Source organism: Mesocricetus auratus, unplaced genomic scaffold, assembly GCF_017639785.1.
Source record: "Mesocricetus auratus isolate SY011 unplaced genomic scaffold, BCM_Maur_2.0 Super-Scaffold_6730, whole genome shotgun sequence".
NCBI classification, from domain to species: Eukaryota; Metazoa; Chordata; class Mammalia; order Rodentia; family Cricetidae; genus Mesocricetus; species Mesocricetus auratus.
The window spans coordinates 94,342,383-94,361,038 of NW_024429184.1; the positions used below are offsets into that span (position 1 = coordinate 94,342,383).

Consider the following 18,656-nt stretch of genomic DNA (forward strand, 5'->3'; position numbering starts at 1 on the left):
CATCACTTTACCTTTGAGGTCCTTTACATTTAAGATAACCACTGAGAGAAGTTTGCTAACTTCTGTCATTTTGGTTATTTTTCTGGTTGGTTAGATGTCCTCCCCCTTCCCCAGTTGTTCACTGGTTCACTGTGCTGGACAAGATGAATTCTTTTTGAATTCTCCCTTGTTCATTATCCACTCATGGATGGTTTTCTTTCCTGTGACATCACAACTGAGACTGTCCTTTTCTTCCTCTGTGTATAGTATTCATTTAGGTATGTTCTGAAGTACTGGATTAGTCGTCTTTACCGTCTGAATTTATGCTTGTCTTAAAATGTTCTGTCAATTTTAAAAGCTAGCTTTGTGGATATAGTATTATTAACTGGCAATTATTTACATTTAGGGCTGTATGCAAAGGCCAACTTAGAAGCCCCGTGGGCAGGAAGGGCGGAGCTGTTGCTGTCATTTGGGCCAAGAGCTGCAGCCTGAGGCATCTTACCCATCCTGCCCGCTTCCGGTGCCTCAGATGTACGACCATTCATCAAAGAATGTCCATCTAAGAGCGGAAAGTCCATTACCCAAGATGACATGGGTGCAGTTGATCTGAAAATCAGGTGGAACTAGAAGAAAAGACTCAATTTACTAATCAAGTGTTGGAATTCCAACACACACTTGAAGATCTTTCTGCAAGAGTAGATGCAGTTAAGGAAGAAAATCTGAAGCTACAATTGGAAAATCCAGTTCTTGGACAATATACAGAAAGTCTCATGTCTGCTTCTCGTGTTTTTCAAAACAACTGATAGGAAAAGCAAAAGGAAGTAAAGGCTTCACTTCCCTCTCTTCTGTGGAGTTACTGCTTTTTTTTTCTTAAAGCTTGGATATGATCCAAAATGATAGTACTCTTTGCTTCCTTGAGTATTTATAAAGAGAATGTCAGATCTAGGTAATATTAACTGCTTAACAGGAAACATTCTGAGTTACTGTTGTATGTATTACATTAGCCTATGAAACTGTGAATGTGGAGACTTTATAATTAGAATGGCAAATATTTATGAAACTTGAAGATGAATGTTTTGCCAATGCTTATATATCTATAGGTTTAGCACTGTCCTTTATCATATGCCTAACTAGTAAACTATATAAGAGAATAACTATGTTGTGAACAGTGACCAAAACCATGTACTGAATGCCTCTCTCCCATCTGTCTCTTCCTCCCCATCTCTCTGACAGTAACTTCAGTAGCTCTCACCTACCAGAGTAACCTGAACTGTAACTGTTGACACTTAATCAAAATAAGATACTTTCTTAGCTAAGGCTTGCCATTTGTAATAATTAGTAATAGACAGGATCGATGGTTTCTCTTTAATCAATTGAACATAGATTGAAGGTATAAAAAAATGAAGTGTTTTCTTTGGAATGTAAATTGCCACATTGAGAAGCTCAAGCTCTCTCTTATACAGAACAGCCCATTTGGTGTTAAAAAGATAAGAGTGCTGGCCACATGTATGCGAGAAATAGAAATTCTTTAAGAAAGATAGAAATAGGGAGGAAAACTGGATAACAGAGGTAACCAACTCCAAACGTTTTCCCTCCAGATGTGTTACCTCTGCCCCACAGCTGCACTTTTGGGACAGTATGAATTGGACTAAGTCTGATGTAAGCAGGTTAAGTAAGTCACATGTCAGGGGGACCAGTTAATAGTTTGGTCTCAAGGTTTGTATCCAGGAGATAAACTTTTTCAAAATTAATTGCAAGTATATTAATATATGAATCATGAATATAAGAGAGTGTTGTATATGTGAAAATTGCTAACCTTAGTGTTTTATCTCAGTTGTTTTTCCCAGAATTTCTGTAAATGCAGAATTTTAGTGACTTCTTTTACCAATTTTAGAATTGTTTGTTTTGTAGCTTCCATTTGATAAAGGAGTGATGATAAAATGTTGCGACAGGAAAGGCCCACTAATGCAGCGATGGTTCTTAGGTTGGGCTGTGCTGACTTGTGGGGCCGTCTTCTGTGTTAGTGACAGTAGCTACGTGGACGTGTGATCCTCACATTGTAGATATTTTGTAACCCTTTGTGACAGTGTTACAAATATTTAAAATTGTGTTGGGGATTTCTGCTTTGCTGTTTAATAAAAAGCTGTTTCAGAGGTTAAAAAAAGGCCAACTTAGGAGGACCCAGAGAACAAGTCAGTGAGCAGCCTTCCTTCAAATTTTCGGCTTCAACTGACAGCCATTTGTTCCTGCCCGACCTTCTCTCAATGACAGTTGTGTTCTGAAAGTTGTGAGATAAGAGAAATCCAGGGATAAATACTACCCAAGGTCCCATAGATTACCTAGGCCTCCTCATTGACATCCACATTCAGGGGTCTGGGTCAGTCTCATGATTTCCACACAGCCATCAGTCTGTGGTCCAAGAGCTCCCCCTTGTTCAGGTCAGCTGTTTCTGCGGGTTAAAGCAGCCCAGTCTTAAATCCTTTGCCCATCAGTTCTCCTTTTCTGACACTGGATTCCAGGAGTTCAGTTCAGTGTTTGTCTGTGGGTATCTGCCTCTGCTTTCATCAGTCGTTGGATGAAGGTTCTGTTTCCCAGACTCTCTGGCAATGGGATTGTATGCTGGCACTCCCCTAATTCACCCCTAAATCCATATATGAGTGAGTACATACCATGTTTCTCTTTTTGTGACTGGGTTACCTCACTCAGGATGGTTTCTTCTAGTGCCATCCATTTGCCTGCAAATTTCTAGATTCCATTGTTTTTTTCCCCCGCTGAATAGTATTCCATTGTGTAAATGTACCACATTTTCTCTATCTGGATGACATGACAGACTCTGGAGATCCACCATGGAGGGCCTCACCCTCTCTGGGAATCAGAGTGGAGAGTGGCTGGGGGACTGGGGGGCCTGGTGGGGAGAGATGGGGAGGAAGGTAAATTGACAAGTGAAACAAGCTTGTTTCTAATTTAAATAAAAAAAAAACGGTAAGAGAAAAAACAGATAAGAGAAATCCTGTCCCTTACAAGTTGCCTTTGGTCATTGTCTTTACTTTTCTTTTTCTGTGATAAAACAATATGATCCAGGCAATGTATGGAAAAAGGAATTTATTTAGAACTTACAGTTTCAGAGGATGTGTCCAAGACTACCATGGTGTGGAGTATGGCAGTAGGAGTGCATTGTGCTGCAGCAATAACTGAGAGCCTACATCTTGATTCACAACCTGAGGAAGACAGAGCTATCTGGGAATGAATGGCATGGGCTTTGAAGTTTTGGGAGCATAGTAACACACCTCCTCCAACAAGATCAAATATCCTAATCCTTCCAAACGTTTCCATGAATAATTTGACCAGTTATTTAAATATATAAGCCTATGGGGGGTATTGACATTCCAACCACCACAGTCACAATGCTTATCTCATAAACAAAGAGTAAACTAGGACACTTACCCACCCTATCTTTTCAGATACCATTTTACCCATCCTATCTTTTCAAAGTTCATTTAATACCTAATCCTTATTTCTACCTGTCTCACTGCCCTTTATCTCCTAATTTTGTTGACTACAATCCCAAATAGTTTTCAAAGTAATCTGTGTTTACTGTCAACAGTTTCTGAAGTCTGAGGGTCACTGTTATGATTATCTGGGTGCTAATTACATAGTGGTAGTTTCAAACATCTGTGGTTTTTCTCCTAATTAATATCTTGCTTAGGGGATGATATAGAGCTTATACATGATACCCACACCTCCTGTCTGAGGAATTATTTTCTAAAGTACAACTCAACAATAACATCTCCATGTTCCACTTGAACAATGCAAATACTTCATCAGAATGGACATAGACGATAAAACTAAAGCCAAGAAAAGAAGTGATTCTACATAGATAACTCCCAATATAGTGACACAAGCAACAAAATCCAAGTTAGAATCCATATCTAACACCTCTTGTGTGACCAAGAATCAGAGACTAAGGAGACTAGATATCCCAGGGACGTAGGGCAAACCCAAATACTATGGTTCTAAAATAAAAGTAGCAATAAAATGATTCCTAATGACATTCTGCTGTACACAGGATCAGTGGCCTGCTCAGCTGTCATTAGGGAAGTTTCTTCCTGCAGCAGATGGGAACAAATGCAGACACCCAAAGCCAGACATTAGGAAGAGATTAAGAGACCTTGAAACACTGAGATCTAAATGGGTGTCTTCACCATATCCCTCCCCTCAAGACTCTTGGTGTCATTCAGAAGAGTAAGATCCAGAGGCATTGGAGGACACCAAAGAAGCAGACGTGTCTACACAAGGCCCTTTATGCCCACCTTATGGCATTCAGTTTGGGGTTTTTATGGGATTTTTGAGTATGGGAACCAGTGGGTCTCTGTTTTTTGTGCCTTCTCTTGGTCTCCTTTCCTTCTGTTTGTTAGTTTTTGCTATGTTATATTATATTTTATTATATATTTTTTATTTTATTGTTATCTGTTGAAAGTTTGTTTTCTAATGAGAGACAGAAAGAGAATGGATCTGTATGGGACATGAGATGTGGGGGAATTGTGAGGATTACAGGGAGGGGAAACTGTAACCAGGATATAGTATGTGAGAATTTGTATTTTCAGAAATAGGGAAAAAGGAAAAAGAAAAGAAAGAATAACAATTTCTGGCCACGATGTGGGGGTAATGAAAACGCTCATTCATACTTGGTGGAAGTTCAAACTGGTGTAGCTATTATGGAAATTGTTGTGGAGGTTTGTTTCTTTTTCTTTTTTGTTTAGAAATGTGAAAATGGATTTTTTCAACTTAATATTTAATGCCTACTCTCATATTTCAAGCTAACATGGTCTTATAACAGAATAAAGATGAAATTTCAAATCTTACAAAAGATTGGGGATTCCATAAAGTCAACAAAAGTATTTCTTAAATTCCACATGAAACCAGTGACCAGAGCAGAGGTAAGCCAGCCAGCAATGGAAGATACAAATCAGCAAGAACAATGACAACAGGGTGTGAAAATGGATTTTTAATGGTCTAAAAGTTATCAGCAAATACTTGACTTTGTTCTGCTTTAAATGTAAACTATAAACAAACATTACTCGTGTGTGTGTGTGTGTGTGTGTGTGTGTGTGTGTGTGTACTTGCATGTGCACATATAACCTGGGAATGAATATAAATGAGCACCCTACCAGAGTTAATCCCCAGCCCCTAAATTTACCAGGTAATTCCTGTCAGTACAGCTTCTTATTCTTATTACACATCAGATATTTGTGACTCAGCAAGGTGTCCTACACCTGTAATCCTAGCACTTGGGCGGTAGAGCCAGGAGAACCAAGGAGTTCAAGGTCATCTGGGACTATACAAGGCCATCTCAAAAGCCAAAGTTAGTGAAAACCAGCCACAGACTTGAGTATTTGTATCAAGTTTTAAAATGGTGGTGCTTCCATTTAATGTATACAGCAATTCACAGCTAAAATGTTTTTGTTTAAGTTGGAAAGTTTATTTGTTCAGTACACCAAATAGGATGCAAGCACTGTCATGACAAATATACAGAAATAATGCAGATCAACATCAAACAGTAATTTAGTTTAAATGAAAGGAAATCTCTTTAATGTTATGACAACATACTCCCAAGAATCTCTTCTTCAGTTAGTTACACATTTCAATAAAATAAAGGGTAATGAATTAAGTGGAAGTCAGGTGGTGAAATCTTAAAAATAAAACTCTGACTCTATTAATCTATGCCAGTTAAAGACTGTAACTAAATTTCCAGGTGCAAAGGAGATGAAGCAGTCAGTGACCCCTTTTTGTTTAACTAGCCAAGAAGAATGGTTCCTACAACACAGCAGGCAGACTGATCTAGAACACAGTGTAGTTAAGTTCAGTCTCAAATTGTGCTAAACGCTCATCATTAGTATGGCACGTTTGGTCCATGATGTAGTTTAATGTCAAGACATACCACAATTTGTTACAGAAACACATAGATAACTTGTTTTTAAATATATATATATTTAAAAATATATACATATTTTAAAAATCCAGGTATACTCCCACATACAAAGAAAGGTCCTGGGGAGGAATTTACAGGAAGTAGTCTGGGGTACACCGGGTCACATGAGGCTCTCCACGACGAGGTGCTGGGTCAAACTGAAGAAAAGAATATTTTAAAGTGTCATCTAATTTCATGATAGCAGTCTGGTTTCCACAGTGGTAGCAGTAATTGGGTGCACTAAAAATGGTAATCACATTCCGATCATGGCACCAATTATATCCTTCCATCACAAGCTGGTGAGCACGAGACACCAGTGTGAGACCGTTGGCATGGTTAAATGTTTCAGAAATATCTTGCCCAAAGGTGTAGCCAGCACCACGTGGTGAAATGCCCCATCCGTCACGGTCATCTGGATCTGACCATAAGAGATCACACATTGGGCCCTCGTGTGGAACTTCTTTTAAATGATCCAGGGCTCTTATATGATCCAGTGTTATTTATGGATGGAGAGAGGCCACCATGGAGGCAGAATATCTGTCCATCTACTAAAGCTGTAAGTGGGAGATAGTCGAAGAGATCTGTATAGTATTTCCACACATTGGCATTTCCATACTTTCATAGACATTCATCATAAAAGCCATAGACTTGGGGGATCTGTCGGCTTTCATGATTTCCTCGCAATCTTGTAATAACGCTCTGGATAGCGCACCTTTAATGCTACAAGAAGAGTCACAGTCTCCACAGAATAATAACCTCTGTCTACGTAGTCACCCATGAATAGATAGTTCGTATCTGGTGATTTTCCACCAATTCTGGAGAGTTCCATGAGGTCATGGAATTGGCCATGCACATCTCCACAGACAGTAACAGGACAGCGAACCTCTTGTATATTTAATTCTTTTGTTAAAATTTCCTTAGCCTTCTTGCACAACGTCCGCACTTGGTTCTCGTTCGGCTGCTCCACCCACTGGTCCAGCTCCTTGGTGAATGCCTTGTCGTCCTTAGCGGCGAGCCGCGCGTTCCCGCCGCCTCCCCCGCCGCAGCCGGCCCCCGGCGGGACCACCGAGCCGCGGAGCGCGCAGCCCGCGCCCCGCCCAAGCCCAGTGGGCAGCTGTGGGCCGCGGCCTCCGAGGGCTCCCGCCCCGCCCCAGGTCGCGGCCAAGGGCACACGGCTCGGAGCGCTCAGCGCGGCTCGACTCCGGGGAGGCAGCGTCTGCCCACTGCCTCCGCCGCCGCCGTGGCCCGCAGACCTCGGAGGTTTGTTTCTTAAACACACCAACAAAGCTATTATAAATAGATTCATCCTATGACCAGATATTTCAATCCTAGGCATATATCCAAAGGACTCTATCTCTTACCACAGTGATATTTGCTCATTTATGTTCATTCTGTTTCTATTCATCATAGCCAGGAAATGGAAACAGTCTAGATGTCTATTGATTGATCCATGAATAGGCAATGAAAACATGACACATTATACAGTAGAATTTATTCATCTGTAGAGGAAAATAAAATCACAAAAATCTTGGGTCAATGGATGGACCTTGAAAACATTGTGTGATGTTTTCCTGACCCAGGAAGTCTAAAACCACATATTCTTTCTCATATATAGATCATAGCACTGAATCTTTGCATTTGAGTCATTCAATTGGCACAATCATGGAAGCCAGGAAGCTGGAACTGGGTCACTGTAGAAAGGGAAGAAAGATCTTTAGGGAGGATGTTGAGGTTGATTATAAAGTCAACTTGCCACAAATTAGAGTCACTTGATATGGAGCCGCACCAGAAATGTCCTGATTGCCTAAACGTATGCTGAAAGACCCACTCAGATGCCAAGTGTAAGGCAGGGAATGATGACTTGCCCTGTGCTGTCTTGACATTTCTTCTAACTGTGGGTTGATTTGCCGTCTCTGCTGCTGGTTCCTTCACTGATGTCAGAACAAACATTTCCAGGAATCTGACTCTGGATTAGTGATTCTCCAGGAAGCTTCCAGTTTTTCTGTGCCAGGCGGGAATGCAGCGGTACCCAGCCTTGTGACCTGAGCAACTGCAGAGTTGTTGTCCTGCCTACTGAGAGACAGTCACTGTGGTGCTGCCCTAACTGTTTAGGTACTCTCTTTAATGGAGAAACAACAGGTTCTCAGCCTCCCAGTTGGCACTCAGCTGTTGATACTATTTCAATGTGAGCCTTCTTAATATAGTATTCTGTTTTATGCATATATTGTAAATATATTCACTCCATTGATTCTCTTCCTCTACAGAACTGTAATACCAAGGGGATAAGTAGAGGACGAGTGATATGAAGTGCGAAAAGTGAGTATTGTGGAGGAGGTGGGAGTGAAGGAAGGAATCATTGAGGATGTCTGAAAACACTATCCTGAATTCCACTATTTTATATGTGCTTAGGAACTTTTACTGGAGTTACTGGGTGAGAAGATATAGCTTATTGTATTCGTTAAATTTCTCTAGAGTCACAGAACTTATGGAATGAATCTCTGTATATAAGGGGGATATACTGGAATGACTTACAGGGTGCAGTCCAGCTATTCTTCAGTGCGTGGATAGTCCAAGAAATTAGTTGTTCAGTCCCACAAGGCTGGATGTCTTAGCTGGTCATCTGTATCAGCTGGAATTCCAAAGGTGTAGATTCCAATGTCAGTGAAGAAATGGATGTGCTAGCAAGGGAAGTGCACGAAGGTAATGAGCAAAATCTTCCTTCTTCCATGTCCTTATACAGACGTCCAGAAGACAGTATGGCTCCAGTTAAAGGCTCTTGTCCTCCTACCCCAAAGGTCCAGACTAGAAGTGAATTCACACACTTCAACCCCAGCATCAACATGTCTTTTGCGTCTAGTTTAGCAAATGAGTGAATTTATTAGGGTGAGAGCTGCTTATGGGAATGTGGAACACTCAAAGGTAGCTTCATCACTGATAAGCCCACCTCAGCAAGGCAATAGGGCCTCTGCATGATTTACAGGCACCTCAGCTGCTCTGAAATCCCCATTCCTGCAGAATGCTTTTTCCTTATATAACCTTGAAGAGCTTCATGAGCCTGTTATGTTCCTGTACTTTCTACGACTTGTGAATTTTATTTACTTCCTGAGTATTATTTTATTTTCCATTTAAAATGGGTCTCTCTGTGGGGATTACATGTTTACATGTGTGTGGACATGCCAGAGTATGTTGAGTCTCCACCTCTGTTACTTTCTTCCTTTTTCAGCACGGCAGGATCTCTCAACTGAATCCTGAGCTTGTAGATCTACACAGTCTAGGAAGCCGGCTTCTCCATGGTTTCGCTGTTCTTGTCTTCTGAGTGTGGAAGTACAAAATGATTGCAACACCAAGACAACATTTATGTGCGTTCTGGAAATTGAACTGTGGTCCTCACACATGCATGGCAAGTGATTTGTGCACTGAGTATAGAGCCTCTGACTTCCTGAGTTTTCATTGAAATCATTTGATTGTGAAGAAAAAGCTACAAAATAGCTATTAAAATCTTTTGTGTGTGTGTGCTTGCACATGTTTGGGTATTGTATATGGGCATGTGTTCATTCATTCATGTGTGTGTGTGTGTGTGTGTGTGTGTGTGTGTATTCAAGCATGAAGGTGGGGTTGAAGGAAAGAGAGGGATGTAGAGAAGTAAAGAGGGATTGGGGTTGTCCAACTCTGACATATTAAGAATTTGATCCCATAGCATCAAATAAACACACAGATGCTATATTAATTATAAATCTGTTGGTCAATATCTAGGGCTTCTTATTGGCTAGCTCTGTCTTGATTATTAACCCATAACTACTAATCTATGTAATTATACATGGCCTTATCTTAACAGAGAGCACCTGGCAAGTCCTGTTTTTCTGGTCTCTATATGGCATCTCCTCATGGTGCCTGTCTGCCTCTCTCCTCAGCATTCTCCTTGTCTCTGAATCCCACCTATCTTCCTGCCTCTATTGGCCAAACAGTGTTTTATTCATCAATCAATAAGAGAAACATATATACAGAAGGACATCCCCCATTACATGGTCCATATCTTTAGGTTTTCCCATGGTAGTAGTGGATTGGCTAATGTAAAGAGAAACATATCAGAAGGGGAATTTATATATCACTCCCTGGAGTTAATCTTTTGATGTTGTCATGGTCAGAGGCAGTGGGTGAGCTGAATTTGTGCTAGTTTTTTAAATATGTCTCTCTAAGGAGAGCTTTGGCATCTTCAGTCACCGTGTCAAGGAAGATGTGTTGCAAGTAAAAGGTTTTCCTAAAGTAAAGACCTGCAGCAAGGAACCCACCATTAGCTGAGGCAAATTTCTCCAAATATTTCAAAAATGTTTCTCCTAATGTTTCTTCTTCCTTAGTTTCCAATAAATAAGGAGATTTAATGATTTTTTTCAGTTTTTCAACAGGCACTTGGTAATTCTTGGCCATGAATTCCATGGATTCATCATCCACTCCAAAGCATTCTTGGTAGAGGTTTAATCTTGCCTTCAGGTTTTTCATATTATCCCTGAGGATACCCACTGCAGGAGCAGCAGACAAAACTCCATCCTTGATGGCTTCTAACCAGATAGTTTGCTGCATAGACTCGCGCTTTCTGTCAATGGCTGCCTCTGTAATATTAGTCATGGAAAGTGTAAAGTTGTGGCGTTTCTGAGCAGGAAGATCCTGTGTCAGGGTGTCCATCAGGACTGGAAAATCATAGTCAGACAGATAATGGCTAGAGATCAAGAAAATCTGTGGTGCATCCATGTTGTTATGACTAAAGTTATCTACATAGTATCTTCGGATATTCTGCAGGGTATTTTCTCTGTCAAAGGTACGCGGTTTGGTAGACTCTTCATTTTGTAAATCAGCATCTATCTTGGTTCTCACCATGTAGTAATTTTTTTTCATAAATCTGATTGCTTTGGCAAGGTCTAGTTCAAGATTTGTAAAACGTGTGGCAGAAACAATAATGAAGAAGTCATACTTTTGGAATTGCACTTTCTCCAGATACTCTTTCGGCAGGAAGTTCATAGTTCCAATGCCAGGCAGGTCCCACAAAGTCAAAGTTTTGATTTTGGGGTGTTTGTATGAAGTTATATTCATTGTTGTCTCTGTTACCCCAACTGCAGCTGCACCTTCATCTTCAGTCCCAACTCCCCTCAGGGCATTGATGAAGCTGGACTTCCCTGCTCCAGACTCTCCTGTCACAGCAATGTTTATTGGGGCACTATCAATATTTTTCAATGCATCACTGATTATTGAGTTTGCCCCCAGAATGTTTCCCTTTTTCAGATGAAATTCTATTAAATGGATGGTTTCCTGAGGAATGATTGTGTTTTCTTTCTTAATCTTCTTAAAATATGCAGTGTAGTTGATCTCTGAATTTCCATGGTCTTCATCCTGAGCAGAGAATAACTGACCCATGGCTGTGTTGGAAGAGTGCCCTGGAAGAAGGAAAGGAGAGTGAGTTGCAAGCAACTGAAGATGCCTTTGTGCTTAGCACTGTGTTCTCTGTGCTGCAACCTTAGTTATGTTGTGATGTTAACTAGTTTCCATGTATTTGTACTTTCTTTTTTGTCAACAAGATACAAGCTATAGCCTTCTTGAGGAGAAAACCTCATTTGAGAAATTGCCTCCATCAGATTGGATTGGGATGCTTATAGGGCATTTCTGTATTGAGTATTGAATATTGTGGATGGCACCCCCCTGGGCAGGTGATCCTGGGTAATTTAAGAAAGTGTTAATGAACTGTAGTTGGAATTTTTCATTGGCTCACCAGCTCCCCAGTTATTAACATGGAGACTTATTAATTAGAAAAGATCAGCTGACAGCTTAGTCTTGTTGCTAACTAGCCATTATAGTTTAAATTAATACATATCTTTGAATCTACATTCTTTTTAATTTAAATTTAATTTTATTTAATTATTTTTATAAATTCTATTTAAATTAGAAACAATCTTATTTTACATATCAATCCCAGTTCCCTCTACCTCCCATCCTCCCATGCCCCCCATTAACCCCCACATCCCATTCCCTATCCACTCCCCAGGGAGGGTGAGGGCTTCCATGAAGGATCATCAAAATCTGTCAAGTCATTTGGGGTAGGGCCTAGGCCATCCCCTGTGTATCTAGGCTAAGAGCGTATCCCTCCATGGGAAATAGGCTCCCAAAATCCGTTCATGCACTAGGGACACATCCTGGTTCCACTGCCAGTGGTCCCATGCACTGCCCCGTGCTCCTAGCTGACACCCATGTTCAGGGGGCCTGGTTTGGTTCTATGCTGGTTCCCCAGCTGTCAGACTGGGGTTCATGAGTTCCCACTTGCTCAGGTCAGCAGATTTCTGTGGGTTTTCCCAGCGTGGTCTTGACTCCTTTGTTCCTCACTCCTCCCTCTCTGAAACTGGGTTCCAGTAGATTGGCCCAGTGCTTAGCTGTGGATCTCTGTTTCTGCTTCCACCAGCTACTGGATGAAGGCTCTAGGATGGCATTTAAGGTAGTCATCATTCTCATTATAGGAGAAGGGCATTTAAGGTAGCCTCTCCACTATTGCTTAGGTTCCTAGTTGGGGTCATCCTTGTGGATCTCTGTACAAATCCCTAGTCCAGATTTCTCTTTAAACCTATAGTGGCTCCCTTTATTGATGTCTCTTTTCTTGTTATCCTCTATTTCTTTCCCCATTCAATCTTCCTGATCCCTCATGTTTTCCTCTTCCCTTCTTTTCTCCCCTCCTGTTTATCTTACCTCCCTCCCCCTCCCCTATGCTCCCAGTTTGTTCAGGGACTCCTGTGCCTTTCAGCTTCACTGGGGGACCTTGTATGTCTCTCTTATAGTCCTCCTTGTTTGTTTCCTAGCATCTCTGGAAGTGTGAATTTTAGACTGGCAATTCTTTTCTCTATGTCTAATGTCCTTATATGAGTGAGTACATACCATGTTTGTCTTTCTGTGACTGAATTACCTCACTCAGGATGGTTTCTTCTAGTTACATCCATTTGCCTACAAATTTCAAGATTCCATTGTTTTTTTAATTAACTAACTAATTAATTTATTTACCGCTGAGTGGTAAATGTACCACATTTTCTCTATCCATTCTTCAGTTGAGGGGAATCTAGGTTGCTCTCAGGTTTTGCCTATTACAAATAATGCTTCTACAAACATAGTTGAACAGATGTCCTTGTTGTATGAATGTGCTTTCTTTGGGTATATGCGTAAGTGCGAAATTGCTGGATCTTGAGGTAGACTGGTTCCCATTTTCCAGAGAAACCACCATACTGATTTTGAAAGTGGCTGTACAAGTTTGCACTCCTACCAGCAATGGAGAAGCATTTCCTTTTCTCCACATCCTCTCCAGCATAAACTCTCCTGGGTATTTTTGATTTTAGTCATTCTAATGGGTGTAGATGATATCTCGGAGTTGTTAAGATTTGCATTTCCCTGGTGGTTAAGGATGCTGCTGAGCACTTTCTTAAGTGTCTTTCAGTCATTTTAGATTCCTCTATTAAGAATTCTCTATTTAGTTCTGTACCCCACTTTTTAATTGAATTATTTGGACTTTTGGTGACTAGCTTGAGTACTTTGTATATTTTGGAAATCAGTCCTCTATCTGATGGAGGGGTTGGTGAAGATCTTTTTCCATTCTGTGGACTAGAACACACTTGTACTAGCTCTCAATTAAACCCCTCATTATGGAAATCTTAAAACTTAAATAAGGGAAAATAATATAAAGTCTGCATGTGTCCTTTAGCCAGCATTGACAACTATAAAATAAAAATATCATCAACTGTGTTTCATCTAACCTAATTGCAGTATTGTGTATCAAATCCAAGATATCCTTTCCATCTGTGCATACTTCCTTCAGTGCATACCTTCAAATGAATGGAAACTTAACATAGTCTAGCTCTGCATACTAAGAAATCAATAGCAATGAATGATAACTGACATTAGTGTTTAATTGACACCAAATCTCTATTCATTACTTAAATCTATTTTGTGTGTCATTTTTGTTTTCAAAAGATTTCAGTAATTTCAGCTATTGTGTTGTGTTAAAGTAATTTTTAATTTTTCTAGGTTCACTATCCCTATGTCTTTTTCATTATTTGGAACTCATCTCCATGAAGAATATAAACTTGAATTAATCTGAAAGTTCTTTACCCTTAAAGTCCAGGTGAAAATACATTTCTGTAATGCAAGTGTTTCTTCTGGAGTAATTACTTGGATTCACTATTTTCTTTTAAACATTTTATGAAAGTAATGTAACTGTGCACCGGAGATAATGGCCAGGTGATAGATAGCTTTCCCAGCATAAATAAGGCCTTGGCTTCAATCCCCAATACCTTATTAAATGCATGTGTTTGCAGATCCCTGACACTCTGGTACTCAGGAAGTAGAGCTAAGAGGGTCAGTACATCAAGGTCTTTCTTGGTACACAGTAAGTTAGAGGCTAGCCTGGATTACTTGGGACCCTGTATCAAAAAAAATTAGTAACAAGTCTAGTAAGATGGCTCCTCAGGTAAATACACTTGCTGCTAGGCCTAAGGACCTGAGTTTGCTTGTTGGCTATTTATCTAATTCAGATCTCATATTTCCAACTTTATTTAGCAGCACATTGGACCTCACCATTATCTAAGGAAACTCAACAAATCCCCACTATCACCCTGGAGCCTCCTCTGTCTGTCTAATCAGGTCACAAACTTATGCTTGATTTCCAAATCCAATCACAATTGGTCATTCCATCTACACTATCTTCTTCAAGATCTCCTCAATCCCATCTTTGATGTCATTGACATTACTATACTTCCTGGGACTGTTCTTGTAATAATATGAATTATTAAATTGCCAGAGTAATCCTGTTGACACTGACTCCCTGTCATATCTATTCTGAGAAATACCGTAAGGATTCCCATTTCAGTCAGTGAACATTCATTATATATACAGTGCACACACTACATTCAATAAATCTTTCAACTTTATTATTACATGTTTGAAGCTGATGGTGTTTGAATTCTAGCCTCTCTGTTATCTCAGGCTGTCTTCTCATCTCAGGACTTGGTGACTGCTTCCCTTCTTTGTGCTCTTTCCCAGTAGCCACATGGCTATTTTTTTTGTAGTTGAACCACACAGGAGATTTATTTTTGACTTTTTTGAGGAACCTCCACACTATTTTTTCGTGGTGGCTGCATCCGTCTGCACTCCTACCAGCAGGTCACTTGTGCATCCTTTCCCATATCCATGCTAACATTCATCATCATTTGTTTTTTTGGATTTTAGCCATTCTGACTGGGGTAAAGATGAAATTTCAAAGTAGTTTATTTTGTACTTCCCGCATTGCTAAGGACATTAAACTTTGTTTTAATTTTTAAATTTAGGTTAGAAACAATCTTGTTTCACATGTCAATTCCAGCTCCCTCTCCCTCCCCTCCTCCCACGCCCTTCTCACCAGGTTCACCAGTCCCCCACCCAATCTCCACTCCGATCCCCAGGGAGGGTGAGGCCCAGTGACTGTCATTTCATTCAGGGCAGGGCCTAGGCCCTAGCCACATGGCTATTAATCACCTTTCTCTAGGTTTTGATTTAGGATTTACATTCAAATTAGGATGTAAATATGTGCCTGAATCTATCATTCACCATCCTTTTATTATGTTTCAGATACAACAACATTATGCACATTGCAGATATATTCCATTTTCTGAATCATCTATTCACAACCATTTTAGGGAGAGGAATAAGAGACAAGCACAAACTACCGGATTTTTTTTGTGCCAAAACTACATCAGCATCATTTGACTTTAGGGCTACTTCATCTTGCATAATTGGCTAAGGCCATCCACAAGACTGTCCTGTCTGTCTCCCATCAAAGCCCCCAAGCTTCCAACCTGAGGATCCCCACTCTCATGGCATGTTCCTAAATGTCTTGTTACATATCAGTCTTATGAGAGAAGAGATGGTGTGTGTTTGAAGTTAGATCTGACTGCTCTTGCCCACTTACCAGATTATCCTGTGTCTGGTGCCGGTGTCTGTGTTCCCTGTAGTTCAGCTGCAGGAACCACGCTCCACTGTGCTCCAATGTCTTCACTTGCAACCCACCTCTGCTTCTTCGTGGAAAAGCAGTAGGATGGAGGAAGGTGGTCAGGATTTATACACTCTTCTGACTTCTGGCCCTCCCCTCTCTGTGCGTTTTGGCCAATCATTAAAACATATGGGTCTTGTTGTTTTTAAGAATCTCCTTCATTTCCAAGAAGAAGAAAGAGAAATTGAAAGTGTTGACTTTATATTCTGTCATCTATTAATTTCTTGGTGGCAAAGCTAAGAAATAATAAATGAGTGGCATGTGTCATTTGGAAACACGGAACATGGAGAACCAGCTTACTAGATACACAGGAAAAGGATCCTTGAAAGATAATTTTTCTGATTGCTGACTTCACAAATGCAGCCTGAAATGATGACACAGCACATTGTTTGGGTCCTGTGCATATGCCAATTTAGTCTCATCCAAGACACAACTCATTTTATTTCTGTCTGACTACAACCTTTTTTTTCCCCCAAGATTGTAAATTCATGTTCATTAATTCCTCTCATTCTCAACTCCTCTGCCCATGCTGGATTTCTATGGAGCTTGGGCTTACAGGTCTTACAGGTACTGTCACAACCCTGGTGAGTTCATATGTGGAACTGCCCTGCTGTGTCCAGAAGAAATTGTTTCCCTGCCATTGTCCACCAACTCTGGCTCTGACAGTCTTCTTCAGCCCTCTTCCCTGCTCCAGACTCTCCTGTCATAGTGATGTTTATTGGGATGTTATCAGTTTTCTTTAATACATCAGTGATTGCACAGTTTGTCTCCTGAATGTCTCCTTTTGTCAGGTGTAACTCAATTGAATGGATGGTTTCCTGAGGAATGATTGTGTTTTCTGTCTTAATCTTCTTCTTCTTTTTTTTTTTTTTTGGTTTTTGTTTTTAGGAGACAGGGTTTCTCTGTATTGTTTTGGAGGCTATCACTCCAGCCCAGCCTCGAACTCACAGATACCTGCCTGCCTCTGCCTCCTGAGTGCTGGGATTAAAGGCGTGGGCCACCACCGCCAGGCCTGTCTTAATCTTCTTATAATAAGAAGTGAAGCTGGACTCCATATCTCCATTATCTTCTTTCTTAGCTGTATCAGGAAGGCTTGACACATGGCTGTGTTGGAAGTGTGCCCTGGAAGAAGGAAGGGAGAGTAAGTTGAAAGAGATGGAAGATGGCTTTGTACTTAGCACTGGGTTCTCTATGCTATAGCCTCAGGTATGTTCTGAAGTTGACTATTTACCATGTATTTATGCTTTTTTTTGTCAGCAAGATGCAAGATATAGTCCTTTTGGAGGAGATATCCTCATGTGAGAAATTGCCTTCATCAGAGTGAACTGTGGGAATGCCTATGGGGCACTTTCTATATTGATGTTTGATGTGGGAGGTCCCAGTTCTGGGCAGGTGGTCCTGGGTAATTTAAGAAAGTATTATTGAACTTTAATCAGACTTTTTCCTTGGGACTCCCAGCTCTATAATTATGACATGAAGACTTATAATTAATTATAAAAGCACACCAATAGCCTAGGTTTGGTTCTAATTAGATCTTATAAATTGAATTAACCCAGATTTTCATCTACATTGTTTTACGTGGCTCATTTACCTTTACTCTGTACTGAAATGCTGCTCCCTGTTTGACTGCTGGTGACTCTGCTTTTCTTCCTCCCAGAGTTCTCTGTCTGGCTGTCCTGCCTATCTCTCCTGCATGCATCATGGCCATTTAGCTTTTTGTTAAACTCCTCAGAAGATGCCTTGCAATGACTCATCTTCATATTTTACAAAAGATTATTCCACAACTTTGAACTATGGGGAGCAAGCCAGTAAAAAGCGTTCTCCCATTGTTCCTGCATCTACTCCTGCAGAGTTTCTGCCCTGATTCCCCAAGTGATGGACTGTGATCAGAATGTAACAAAACTGTTTTTTTTTTCACAATGCTTTTGGTCATGGTGTTTATAAAAGCAATAGAAAGGAACTAGAACAAATTTCTAGTAGTTCTCAATTAAACCGTTCATTATGAAAAATGAACTTAAGTAATGCAAAAGAAAATAGTATAAAAACCTGCATGAGTCCTTTTGTCATCATCAGCAAGCGTAAAAACATGAGCAACTCTGTTGCATCTAACCTGCCTAGAGTATTGTATGTGCCATCAAATGTCTGCTCCATCTGTGTACACTTCCTTAAGTGTCTGCCTTCAATGGATAGAAACTTAGTCAACATAAACCTACTTTTACACACGGAAATATATATATAAAACAATGAATGATACTTGACATCAGTGTTTAATCAATGCCAAAACTCTCATGGTCACATGAATCTAATTTGTTTTACTTTTGTTTTCAAAAGATTTCAGTAAGTTCTGTTAATTGTGTTTTGTTGAAATAATTCTGTATTTGCCTAGGTTTACTTTCCTTACGTCCTTTTCATGACTTGGAGGTTAATCTCCATGAAGAATATAAGCTTGCAATGATATACAAGTTCTTTACCCTTAAAGTCCATGTTCAAATCCATTTCTTCAACACAAACATTTCAGTGTTCTCAAGTAATTATTTCGACTCACTATTTTCTTTTAAATGATTTATTTTATGAAAGCAATCTAACTATGCACTGGGAACATTGGTCAGCTGGTTGAGAGATTTCATAACATGAATAAGGCCTTGAGTTTCACCCCCAACCCCT

The 18,656-nt window shown here is 40.2% G+C and overlaps 1 protein-coding gene and 1 pseudogene across 1 annotated transcript; both read right to left on the reverse strand.

The window, feature by feature from the left end:
• Positions 1-5,540: 5,540 nt before the first annotated feature.
• LOC101832637 lies at positions 5,541-6,979 on the reverse strand (annotated as a pseudogene).
• Positions 6,980-7,422: 443 nt separating this feature from the next.
• On the reverse strand, positions 7,423-16,022 carry LOC101844395 (interferon-inducible GTPase 1-like). The gene is made up of 2 exons (XM_005074703.3): positions 15,912-16,022; positions 7,423-11,373 (listed from the first exon to the last, which is right to left on the reverse strand). Exon 2 carries the CDS (start codon positions 11,351-11,353, stop codon positions 10,118-10,120), a length of 1,236 nt encoding a protein of 411 aa, XP_005074760.1. The 5' UTR covers positions 11,354-11,373; positions 15,912-16,022; the 3' UTR covers positions 7,423-10,117.
• Positions 16,023-18,656: the final 2,634 nt, after the last annotated feature.